General features: G+C 40.0%; 1 protein-coding gene across 1 annotated transcript in view; it reads left to right on the top strand.

The window, feature by feature from the left end:
- The window catches only part of dock8 (dedicator of cytokinesis 8), a 50,105-nt gene that overhangs the window by 6,336 nt on the left and 30,474 nt on the right, over positions 1-13,295 (top strand). Inside the window, 8 exon segments of the mRNA XM_063896682.1 lie at positions 208-307; positions 4,665-4,840; positions 5,330-5,401; positions 5,966-6,044; positions 6,046-6,078; positions 10,929-11,138; positions 11,825-11,910; positions 12,586-12,652. Of these exon segments, the coding sequence (XP_063752752.1) occupies positions 208-307; positions 4,665-4,840; positions 5,330-5,401; positions 5,966-6,044; positions 6,046-6,078; positions 10,929-11,138; positions 11,825-11,910; positions 12,586-12,652 (823 nt within the window).

The raw sequence follows: 13,295 nt of genomic DNA, 5'->3' as shown, positions 1-13,295 counted from the left end.
AATGGTAGTATTAGTGTTGCATTAAGATACACTCTGTGCATGTTGGTGGAACTGTATAAGAAGGTTTTAAATGAGGTTGTAGATGTTTTCTTTGAAAGTAATATGCTCTATACCCACAGCTATGGCATCCTGGTGTAGTAACTAGTATCCTCTGCCTCCTGAACACAACCGCTTATTTATCTGTATGTGTTTCCATGTTTTTTCCAGGCACTCTTCTGCTGAGATTAGACGACACTTCGTTGGGAACAATGTTCCTCAACACAGCCGAACCAACTCCAACGCTTCGGCCTCCGTCTACCTAACTGTGGTGAGCTTTATTCTAGAGGAGATACATTGGCTTTTGAATGAAGTTATTTTTACCCAGCAGGTATTTGTCACATGATACAGTATACGGTATGCATCTTTGAATGTTTACAGTCACCTAGCATTATCAGTTGTTGCCATGCTATCATGTGCCATCAGCTGCAGGCAGGTTTCAGAAAGGAAAGTACGGGCTTTTTTCATCCATAATGTTGCAAACTTTGCCAATAAAGAATGTCTTTTTTATTCACATAGTAGCACATGCTGTTGTTTAACATGAAAGGTTTGTTTAAGAAGGTTAGCAGACTAAAAATTCTAACTGTTACATAATGTCACTTCACTTAATAATGATGTAATGCTAGGATGTCAGTGCAGTGGTTCCTCTAATAAAGCACTCACAAAGCTTTACTGTTTATGCTTACACCACCAAAAGGCTATAAGCATATCTTCTTCACATCCTCTGAGCTGTCATTAGTGCTGAGCATGTCTGACTCAGTGTGGTGTCTCTGAGTCTCGAAGATTATATTTAAATCAGAAATCATGCCACAACTTAAGTTACTGTTTTGCAAGAACAGCTGTCTGCATTTCTGCCAAAGAGCTGAGTTCTGTTTTTCAGGAAGAGTATTTCTTCCTCTTACAATAGATGAGTTGAGGACTTTGTCATGACTCCCCATACTTCTGTTAAAACTCAGCTGAGACTTCCTGTTCTTTGATGTAGGAGGGTTTCAAATCCTAGTATTCCTTAGTTTTTGCAGAGGGTTGAATCATATTACAGTGGTTTTTTCGCCTCCTCAGTTGAATCCTAGCAGACAGTGAGTGTTCCTGCTCTCTTAAGCAAGCAACAGAATGATGCACAGTAATCCTTTGCAGGGATTTGTTACCACTACACTCTTAGTCTCTCTGTGTTAAACTCTGAACCTCTGTCTCCGCCTCCCAGATTCATTTATTCCTCTGTCAGTCTTCCTGCTTTTTTCTATTTCTGTCTTTTCCTCACATTTCTTCTCTCTCTGTCGTCCTACATCTCTCTCATTGAAACTTTTCTAAAGCTCTCAGGCTCTAAGTCTCCTGACATAACTGTGTGCATGACTAACTGAGCCGAAGCCTTTTGATACTTACCCAGTGATGATCCTTGAGCTTGTCAGCTGACAGAGTTTGAGGAGGAGCACTTGGACTGTCCATTCCACCCCAGCTTGCAGCATGCAACAGGGTTAATCTTTAACCTGCTTGGGAAATGGGTCAGTGCCTTGCGTACCGATAGGCACTGGTTGGGGCCTGCTTACCTTGCAGCTTACACTGGCAAATCTTTAATATGGCTGGATTTGGGATGCGGGAGAGGGATTTTAATACTATAATCTCCTGGATGATAGTTTCCCATTATTCAGCAGTCAAGTCTAGCGCATGGATGAGGGAGGGATGTTTGTTGAAAAGAGGGAGGGATGTTTATTGCTGCATTTCAACGCAAATCACTTTGTTGATTATCACAATTCTCCCTCTCTATTAATCTCCTGCTATTTTTAGAGAAAAGTGGATCTATGTATTAGGTTTAATATACAAATTGAGAGATGAAGTAGAAAAGGTGTGTGTGTGTGTGTGTGTGTGTGTGTGTGTGTGTGTGTGTGTGTGTGTGTGTGTGTGTGTGTGTGTGTGTGTGTGTGTGTGTGTGTGTGTGTGTGTGTGTGTGTGTGTGTGTGTGTGTGTGTGTGTGTGTGTGTGTGTGTGTGTGTGTGTGTGTGTGTGTGTGTGTGTGTGTGTGTGTGTGTATATTAGCAGCGAGCACTTGTGTGTGTCTGTTTCAGTTCCTGTTTGTTGAAACGCCGGTTGATGGAGGGACGCCTTGCTTGATGTCACTTCCTCTAATGTCTTGTGGTTTCCCCCTTTCAACTCTAAATGCAAAGCGCTGCGCTTGAAACTGTTGTCAAAACATTTTGTGGGTTAAAAGAGTCCGGTTCAACTTAAACATTCATTTTGATTCGCTAAACCCTTCTTCCACTTTCGGTAATGCCATTGTTTCCTCTCACATCTACTGGAGTTCCTAACTTCTAGAAATATGAGGATCATTTCAAAAAGGATCAGTAAACCGCGCTGTGGTTTAGTTTCAACAAAAAGCATTCAGCGTCAGTAGGTTCACACTGTAGGTTCCAATATCCGGAGTGCGCCATTTTGTACGCTTCCTTTTTATGGTGCAGTTTAAAGCAGGGTAAGTCTCCAAAATCTTTATGAGTACAACTGTAGTGTATTCAGACTTTAGAATGAGATGATTGGTAACTTGATTGTGGTTAACTTTGTGATTGAGGTCAAATGTGTTGAAAGAATCTCGATTGTCATGACTACTTCACATGTCTGTTTTCCGTCTCTGCTCATGTTTGCCAATGTCTTTGAAAACAGTGATGTTGGTAGGTGGATGGATGTATGTTACTTAGTAAATGCTCCAAATAGTTATTGGCTTTTTGAATTTGAGTCTGCACAGAATTGTCTTAGTTGTTGATTGCAATACTTCCTATATGTAAAAAAAAACATCATTCTCATAAATAGTTGCAAAGGCATCACTTTTATTATAACCAAAGAATAAGCTGGTAAAAAGTTTGGCTGTTGTTTTGGCAAGGAGAGGTGGTTTCTTGCTGGCAACTCTCATGCCTCCACAGAGCAGCAGGCACTGATCAGAGGCATGCATAGATTTGCATTCATTTGTTTTTGTTAGCCTCCATTCCAAAAAAAAAAAGGGGCCATGCTACAATGATTGTTTGAACTGTGAGGCAGCGAGCCAGAGAAAGCTTTTTTTGTTTTGTTTATTTGATTATTCATTTTAAGAATACACTGACATGGTTTCAACACCAATGTCCATGAAGAGTTAAAAGAACAACAAGAATAACACCAGAAAGTCACAGGAGTTATTTTTATTTCCTCTTTGATACTACGAGCGGCATGTAGAAGCACAATGTTAAACAATGAGGCAATAGCTAAATGCCGCCTGAGAGCCACTAAGGTTTACGCCTCCTGTATATAAGGGAGTGGTCGTTTCATCTACACCGTAGACCTGTCATTTACCATAATAATAATACATTTGGTTTACCTGGCTGTCTGTGTGTTCTTTCTTTGTTGTGATGCATGCTAATACTAACCCATGTAGTAGAAGTTGCTTTGATAGCTCAGCAGAGAAAATACACCTTAGGGTGAATTCATGTGCAAAAACATGTCTGTAGGCAAATGGAATTTGCTCTGCTTTTAAAAGTTGAGTACTGCAGTGACTCATCTTGTTGCTGTAATCCCTACCTCTTCTCGGTGAACATATTATCTGGTAGTGTGTCTGCCGTGGGCCTGTATCGCTGTGTATTTTTAATCTTTTTCCCCCTCTCCGTCTCCCGTTCACACACTTTCTTTTACATTCAGTCTTTCACACACTGCCTGTTTGTCATGCAAATGCCTCCTTTCAGGGAGTGTGCAAGATTAAAAAGGGTTAATATTCTGTTTGGATAATGCCTGGATAGTCTCTGTCCTCCAGAAGTAGCTCAACATATACAATGCTTATCTTCCTGTAAATAATACTAATTTAGAAAATCCTTCATTATTTTATTGAGGTATACGTTTATTCTGAAGCTTCCGCGTATACTAGCCACAACCTGCTGACTGTAATCAGATGCCCATTTTGATGGCACTCTTCACAGAAACACCTGCTCCATGCAGGTCACTTTTGTGGAGCCAGCCGGGCGTTATCTCATCCGTTGACGTTTTTTTCAGCAAGCTCTTCCTAATGTCCAAAAATCTGTCTGTTCCTCCCCACCGTAGTGCACCTGGGAATTTGTCTCATGAGTGCACTGATGATTTGAATAAAAATGATTCCAAGACACAAATGACAATTTCAGCCTTTGTTACTGTACATAAAAGTGATTACAGCTTTGCCTTTGATCTGCTGGAGCTTTGGGGGCTGAAATATATTCTGCCTAAAAATAGGTTCATATAAAAACGGTGCCTGTTATGCCAGTTTGTTCTAGTTTCTATTTGTGCTCCTATCGTTTGTTCCGCTACAGGTAAGATGTATTGGAAAATAGTTATGATTCAACTTGTTTGGTCCCAGCTTTCCTCTCTTCATTTGTTTTCTTTTTCCTTGCCTCTTTACTCTTTGGATTTTTTTTTTCTCAAACTATTCTGTCATATTTGTCACCCAAACCAGAAACCTCCTTAGACCAATCTAAAGCAATGCCTTGATTAACATTAATGCTGTCCTTCCAAATAACTCATATCCAACTGCCTTTTTACCCACTTGACTCTTTTAAACGAAAAACATTGCTACTCATAACCTTCTAATATCATAGTATTTGGTGCTCTGTGTCCTAATTCTTCCTTTCCTCCATCCCTTCATTCTGCAGCCTCAGTCATATGAAGCAGTGGAGCCCTTAGACCTGGAGGAATTCCTGATGTCACAGCTAAAAAGTGGAGACTCTGCCCTGATGCAGGAACTTGGGGACTTTCCTGAGGATGACCTGAAGGTGGAGCAGGTGGAGAAGGAGTGCCGCACTGTGCGACACTCTGTCCCTGAAGATGGGTGAGTCACAGGATGTCTGACAACTTTTAACTGTACAGCTACCAACTTGAAATCTGAGTTATAGCGAGTTTCCTGGCAAAAAGATGAACAGAAGGAGGCATCAAAGTTACTTAATTAGGAGTAACAAAATAGGGCAAAGAATCAGAAGCATAAATAAGACAGTTGAAAAAACCTCTACAATTATTTTGTTATTCAGGCATACAACAGGTGTACACATTAAAAAGTATGTTAGCTGGGATTACAAGTTTTTAGGAGAATATATGAACTTGCTGGATAACAGGAAGTTACAATCTCAGATGGGACATTTTTTAAAGGCCTTCAGTGTTGTAAAGTTATTGTTATGTTAGCTTATTCAGAGCATTCACTTGCCTTTACTATGAGTACAAATTAAGATAGAGGAGGAATTCAAAGTTTTCAGTTGTGAATGTTTGCCCTTGTGTCTGCATGAGAATGTGTGTCTTCTTATCCTGCTTGTCCCTTTCTTCTTAGACTGGAGTTGGATCCACATGTGAGAGACTGCGTAAAGAGTTACATTCAGCCGTGGCTTCTCGTCTCTAGAAGGTACATTTTCCTCTGAATAAACACAACAGTTACAGAGTGAGTTTTTAGGACTCTCCGAAGGGTAGCTTCTGTACATGCTGTTTGGTTTCACATATAAACCCTAACATTACAAAGGTTGATCTATATTTGGAGTATACAATTTAGAAATAGTAACTACAAGATCTACTCCAAGCTGATGTATTTTTAAACTAAGATCACCAAAATCACATAAAGATTCCCTCACTGGTATCTTAGCTGTCACATTGCAACAGGTGCCAACTGCCTCAGAAGTTGAATGTGTCCGTGAAACAGGAAACAAGAGGCCTGAGAGAGCCTGATAAAGATTAAACACTGGGCTCGCCTGTCTGATACATTGTAGTGCTCGCTCTCTCTCTCCCCCACTCACACACTCAAATGCAATACACACATGCACAGTGACTATTTTGCGTAAGGCTTCTGTTTTTGTTGTTATCTGGTTTGATTAGAAGTGCATAGGTGTATCAGTTGTAACATGCATGTTGTTTTTCATGTGTGTTTGGCTGTCTGGGTCTTTGACCTGGTGTGTGTGTGTGGGTTTGTGTGAAGGTGCCAGGGCGATGGCTGGAGTGCTTATTCGGAACGTGCAGGCCTACACAAACTCCTTCGAAAACAAACCTTTGAGTCCTGACATGGAGCCATCAGACAACCAACAGAAGCCAGTAAGACACACAAACAAAGCAAACACACACACAGTTACATTTTGACTATTTGTTAACTCATAAAGAAGAACTGCTGCCTTTTTCAGAGCTGCTCTTGTGCAGTGGGGCGTGCAGCGTTGCCACATTGAAACCATTCTTCCCTTTGCTCCTTCTGTCACTTCTGTCCTCAACATTTCTTAAAATCGGTCTTGCTGCTCTTGTGTCAGTCTGCTATTGTGTATGACTGTTTCACCAGATTGTTCTATATGTGATTGTTGTTAACAGTTGGACCTGATTAGATTTCATTAAAGTAAGAACTATCTAGAAAATATTACAGTTCTCTTACAGAGTAGTGTTTCTAAGTTATAATATTATCTTTATAGATTTGAAGGGTCCAATTATAGAGAACTAGTTTGACATTTAAAAAAATATTCACTCTTATGTGAAGCTAGTGCCAGCAGGGGTTTATTATATTTTGCTTGATTGTTTTAACATTTAAATTCTGTTAATCTAGCTATTCCAAACATACCCCTACCAGCACTTATAATCCCAAATAAGAATAGTTTTCGTCTTTTTGTAAATAGATTGACAATAAAACAAATTAAATGTGTGGTGCGTGGAGGCATAGTAGTTGAGATGCACTCCACATAAAATAATTACAAATAAACCAGCAAGGTAGAACATTTTAATAATGAACTTTGCAAGTGCTGGTAGGTGAAAGCCAAGCTCTCACCCCTCTGTCTCTTGAATAGTCTATTGCCTTTTGCTCTATAGTAGATTTTCTAATCTAAAAGAGAAAATAAGTACATTTCCCAAATTTTGTAACAGAACTACGAAACAAACTTGTCCTTGAATGCCAACATGTTGCACTTGTTGGGAGAGCAGTATGGCAGTACATACTGATCAAGGCTTCAGAGAGATGACAATACTGGTTGAGAAATGTGAGGGAGGAGTGGGAAACTGGGGTGGTGGGTGTTTCAATAGTGCACAAAACAGCATTTTGTTATTCCTATCACTATTTCCACTATGGCTAGGATCTTTCAAGTTCACTTAGCCTGGCTTACACAGATCTAAACCTGAATATTATCCACTTACTCTTGTCCCCTCTTTGTGTTTAGCCAAACAATTTTGGAGAGGATGTGGTTAAATATGTGGCATTTATTTGTTTCTTCATACACTGCACATTTTTCATATCATTAGCTTTTGTCTGTGTGCCTCATTCCTTTACTTTCATTACGGATCCTTGCCTCAGTAGTCGACTGACATTATTTTGAGCCAAGTTCCCATCCTACCTCACTTCCCCCTCTCTCTCTTTAGCTCTTTTGTCTCAAATTGGCTAAATCTCATGCTCTCAGCATCAAGCAGTCCCAGCCAATCCAAGTCCCAGTCAACACCACTCCCAGTGATCCCTCACCACCAGCCAGCCTCACCAGCCCCCATCTGTCACCCCATCCTTTTCAATTCTGGTTAATCACCCAAACCAAAAGACCCTTATTACTGCTGCGGGCTTCCCATGAGCTACATGCCAGAAAGTGACAGTGAGGGGAAGAACAGCACTATTGTCCCTCAGTGCTTATTAGTTCTCTTCTGTGGTCCAGTCTGTTTTACCAATAATCACACAGTGATGGTCCATCGGAGCCTTAGGGAACCTTTCCCTAGGGTGAAGCTCCACCAGGGTGGAAGATGGTTAGTCCTTGCCTGTGGTTTGAGAGCTGGCATGTGAGACTGATGGATGATAGGAATGAAAGAGACAAGCAGGATGAGGCATAGGATCAGTGAGGTTATGCCCTGCCCTGTAGCTCAATCTGAGTAATTCCATATAGTGCCAGTGCCACATTTAGGACGTGTATTTTGTAAATTGTGTGTTTTTCTTTATCTTGATATATATATATATTTTTAAATGCATGTTTTCTTTTGTAAAGCTGTCTTTGGCTCTGTTGCTGCTGTAGCAAAATTGAAATTTCCCCTCTGTTGGACAAATAAAGGGATTCTGATTCTGATTCTGATTCTGCCAGCATGAGAGACCTCTAACTTATGGCCAGAGGATGCCCCAATCAGTTCATGTAAATGAAGATCAGTGGAAATCTATTTTTGTCGGTTTTTGTACTTGACAACGGACAGAAAATTATAAAAATGCTCACAAAAGTATTTGTTGGCTTTGCCCACCGTTCCCTTGAGTCCCGAAGTAGTGAACAGTTAAGGTTTCTGTTAATGTAGTTAAACGTGAGTTTGAATGGAAAATTTACACCAAATATTAGGAGCGAAGCAAAACATTGCTAATGTTCGCATACCAAATCCAAATCCAAATGTTGCTGTAAGGGCACTGGATGTAACAAATATGTAGCATCTACCAAACATGTTTTCCAGAAATGCTGTGGCTCTGCCATCATTTTTGCCAGTCATTCTTTCAGCCTGCTAGAATAAACTATGGTAACAAATCTTAATTAGCTGAGTTTAATTGGACACGCATAGCACCATGTTGTATGTCAAAATTAAATGGCCATATTTCCTGCACTGTGGGGACTGTTTGTTATGTATGTATATCATAATGAAAACACAGCAAGAAAATTCCATTTGTTTTCAGCAGATAAAGAAATCAACTGCTGAATCATTTTGTCATATCCCTTTACTCTCTGGAGTATAGAGAGAACATGAACATTAGTATGTGTTGTGTGTTCCCTGCATTAAGTAAGCCTTGATCAGGCAAAACACAAGAGACTACTATTGTCTCTAGGCCAACTGTCTAGACTGTCTAAACGCCTATTAGCTGCTTGTTATGGCTTCTGAGCGCATAACTATGGAGCCTGCGTGTTTAATGTTTCATGAAATACTTTGGAAGAATATTTTGTTGTTGTGCAGATTCTGAATGTAGTCAAATAAAGGGAGAAGGTTGGAAGATTAAAAGCCATGTGGGAAAATGACAATGGGATTGACAGGTATAGGCCCTTTTTTTCAGTTTAGCCTAATAATTAAATAAAAAATTGTAAATAGTGGAAAAACTGGCTTTGGCCAAAATCCATTTACAGTGGTATGCAAAAGTTTGGGCACCCCTTAGGAAAACCACTGCATCAGTTTGTCACTTGCTGAGCTTTTGAAGCAGCAACTTCATTTTAACATATGTTATACCTTATGGTAACAGAAACATCTCAGTAGTGAAATAACTTTTATTGGTCAAACAGAAACATGTTTATGTGCATTCAAACAAAAATAGGCATGTGCATAAATTTGGGCACCCCTAAGAAATAATTCCATTAATATTTAGTATTGCCTCCTTTTGCTGCAATAACGGCCTGTAGACGCCTCCTGTAGCCACAGACAAGTCCCTTAAGCCTGGCAGGTGGTATTTTGGCCCATTCTTCCACACAAAACGTCTCCAGTTCAGTCAGGTTTCTTGGCCTCCGTGCATGGACAGCCTTCTTCAAATAAATCCATACATTTTCAATGATGTTAAGGTCTGGGGACTGGGATGGCCATTCCAGAACATTGTACCTGTGCTTCTGCATGAATTCCTTGGTGGATTTTGATCGGTGCTTAGGATCATTGTCCTGCTGAAAAATCCAACCCCGGCGTAGCTTCAACTTTGTGACTGACTCTAGAACATTCTTGTCAAGAATCTCCTGGTACTGTAAGGAATTCATGTGGCCCTCAACTTTAACAAGTTTTCCAGTACCTGTGCTAGCCACACAGCACCATAACATGATAGATCCTCCACCAAATTTTACAGTGGGCAACAAGTTCTTTTCATTGAATGCAGTGTGTTTTTTTCGCCATGCATACCTGTTCATGTTATGACCAAATAACTCAATCTTGGTCTCATCTGACCACAGTATTTTGTTCCAAAATGCTTCTGGCTTGTCCAGATGTGCTTTTGCATACCTCATGCGACTCTTCTTGTGATTAACACTCAGGAAAGGCTTTTTGCACATCACCCTTCCAATGAGCTCTTCCTGGTGCAAAGTACGCTGGATTGTGGAACGGTGAACAACTACACCATCAGCAGCCAGATGTTGTTGTAGTTCTCTGGAGGTGGTCTGTGGCTTCTCTGTGACCATTTTCACCATCCTTCGCCTGTGCCTTTCCCCTATTTTTGTCGGCCTACCACATCTTTCCTTCACACGGACTGTTCCTGTGGCCTTCCATTTCACAACTACGTTTCTGACTGTGGAGACAGACAGTTTAAACCTGTCAGATAATTTTTTGTACCCTTCTCCTAATTTATAATGTTGGATTATCTTAGCTTTCAGGTCAGTGGAGAGTTGTTTTGAGGTCCCCATCTTGCCACTCCCTAAGAAAGAACCTAGGCCAGGCACAGCCAGCTATTACCTATGTTAAATAGCCTTTTTCATGATTGGTTCCACCTGTCTTTGTAATTGAAGGTCTAATGAGCTAATCAAAGCAATTTTGTGCAGCAACCTGTCAGCTATAAATCCGTACAGGTGTTGAAATGAATGCTATTTATAAGGGTGCCCAAACTTTTGCACATCCCATTTTTTGCATTTTATTTTATTATAATAAAACTATGTAATGCTACCCTAAGAATTTTGGTCTGGAAAACACTAAAACGTCTACATCTTTGTAGGAAAACAAATGTTGTTGCTGTGATCTTCTATTATAAAGGAAAAGCAAATTGTCATGAAATCTCAGAGGGGTGCCCAAACTTTTGCATACCACTGTATATAGTATTCCTTACCCTGCTGCACCCATTTCCTTTGATGTCTCTCTTAATTAAATCCCTCTGGATATTCTATTCTGCTTATCCTTTGTCTGTCCTTATTGCACCATTTTTCCCACTCACATTCAACCCCCACCCTATTCTCTCTGTCCTACCCCACGTCCAACCCCTTACTCCTCTCTTTCTGTTTTTGCCCCAGGTCAAGTCTCCCACACTAGCGGGGCTGAGTGATGACTCTGGTCGCACACTGACCTCCTCCGACTTTAACTTGCGGTGTTTGACCCCGGACCAGAGGGTGGAGGGGTTGCTGGCGTTCAGCAGCCATGATGAGCTTGACCGCTTCAACCAGGAGGCCCGGCATAGCAACAGGCACCCTGAGCTGTTTGCTCTGTACCCTCCCGCCGACGAGGTTGGTACTCACATGCTGCAATACACAAGTGCATGCATGCATATGGGAATGTGTGGGGAAGTGTTGGTTCCTGTAACACAAAAAAACACAACCGGTGTTGTTTCTGGTTTCTTTATATATAGTCAATCAATATTAAAGAAATGTGAGAATTATTAACACCATTAAAACCTCATGTTAGATTAGAAAAATTAGAAATATTTTTGTGAATTGCTAACCTTTAAAAAAAATATTTTATGAGCAAAAATCGCAAACCGCTGTGCTAATTCACAGAATGTCTTTGGGTTTACGACTCTTGGTCAAATATGTTATGAAGACACCACATTTAGCTATGGTGCATCAATGTAGACCATTTTTTACATTTATAGAATAAACAATTAACAAGAAAGTAACTTCACAGTGCAGGAAAGAAAAACTAAATTATTTTTGGTGCTTACAAATACAACTCCAGTGTAACCACCATTGAGAAGGAACATGATAAAATGAATCACGATTTTACACTTTTTTCCCTTGTAAATGGATTGTTTCTATTAATTGTTATCACTTATAATGTCCATTCTGGGGTGTGTTTTTCACTTCCTCCCAATTCAAAAGCACCTGTTAGTTTTGCTTAAGATCCTAATTCTTGTCTAAATGTTATAACTTGTTTTGAATAGTTAAAAAAAAAAGTCTCTGCTATTGTGTTCCAGGAAGATGCGGTGGAGATCCGGCCCATCCCTGACTGCCCCAAAGAACACACTGGAGACCGCATCATGATCCGATGCCAGGCCATCAAGTAGGTCATACATTTTCATAGCACTGTAGGAGGGGGGAGTTAAGCAGCCGTCCTAAGTTCGACAAGGAATCAACAGTTAGCTGTTTTAAAGGGAAATTATTCCAACACCCCCTTTTTATGAAAATGACCTTTTGCGTAGCGTTTATCATACAGTACATTCTTGTGTGTCACATCTGAACACGACTGAAAAGTTTGAGTAGTTGTTTCAAAGCTGCGTGCAGTAGATGTGATGGACATCGCAGTGTGGGAGGGTGGAGGAGTTATGTGCAAATGCTGTTGTTCTTCTTCAGAGATCAACGCCCCTCCCTTTCTCTGTGGGATTTTATCACACACACACACACACACACACACACACACACACACACACACACACACACACACACACACACTGTTCATCTCCCTCGTCATTCTTGCAACCCATAAAACTGCCAAATGTTTTTGTTGAACTCATTGCTCAGCTTGAAATGGTTTGGCACTGTCGCCCATATCCTTTAACCCTTAGTTCAAACATGTTATCACTTACTGTAATACATTTCTTACAACAATAATTCACTGGAATACAAAGAACAGTGAAGGGAAAGGGACAAAAAAGATAGTTCAAGAATGTTAAATATTTGTCTTTATTGCTATTATTGAATACATTTTCTACTTTCCCTTTCCTTTTTGGCTCCATAGGTTTGAGATTGAAATTGAGCCCATATTTGCCACTATGGCTTTGTATGACCTGAAGGAGAAGAAAAAGGTAAGAAAAATGTTGCTTCATTGTAGTCCTTACAATTTTTGATGTTGTGTAGCATGTATAAATTATGTTCTGTAAAAGCGTGTGATATGTTCACCTTGCAACATTAAATAATACAATGTAGGACAAAAATCACTTATAATACAATTGCACTGCTTTGGTCAGGCGCTATGTGTGTTTATGGAGATGGTCAATCTTACTGACCATCTTACTTGTGACATTATCCAGTTCGATATGTGTTTTTTTGAGACTTTTCACCTTGCTATATTACACTGCTTGGGATGTTTATTATTGTTGCAGCAGTAATTCTGACAGAAACAATGGAAACAAGAAACAAAAAAGCGTTTTTTATACAAGGCACAATCTGGGTAAAATTATAGCCGAATGGTATTAAACATCATAGAACCTGTCTGTCAAACGTTCATGGTCAATGGAGTAATTTAAACAATATTTATATGGACACCATTTGATGCAGTCTGTAGATACTTTCACATTGAACCTCAGTTGGCCATGTGTGTATGTGGATAGGTGTCTGGTAGGCTAATTGTAAAGTGCTTTGTATAAAAGACAAGTCAATTTACTAAATAATACCATGTTTAAGGGAATTTGCTGTCCGTGAGGGTTTGTTTGTGATAATGCAGTAAGA

This window comes from Eleginops maclovinus, chromosome 12 (genome assembly GCF_036324505.1).
Source record: "Eleginops maclovinus isolate JMC-PN-2008 ecotype Puerto Natales chromosome 12, JC_Emac_rtc_rv5, whole genome shotgun sequence".
Classification (NCBI taxonomy): Eukaryota; Metazoa; Chordata; class Actinopteri; order Perciformes; family Eleginopidae; genus Eleginops; species Eleginops maclovinus.
The sequence above is the reverse complement of the archived record's forward strand: the minus strand, read 5'-3'. Positions and strand labels throughout refer to the sequence as shown.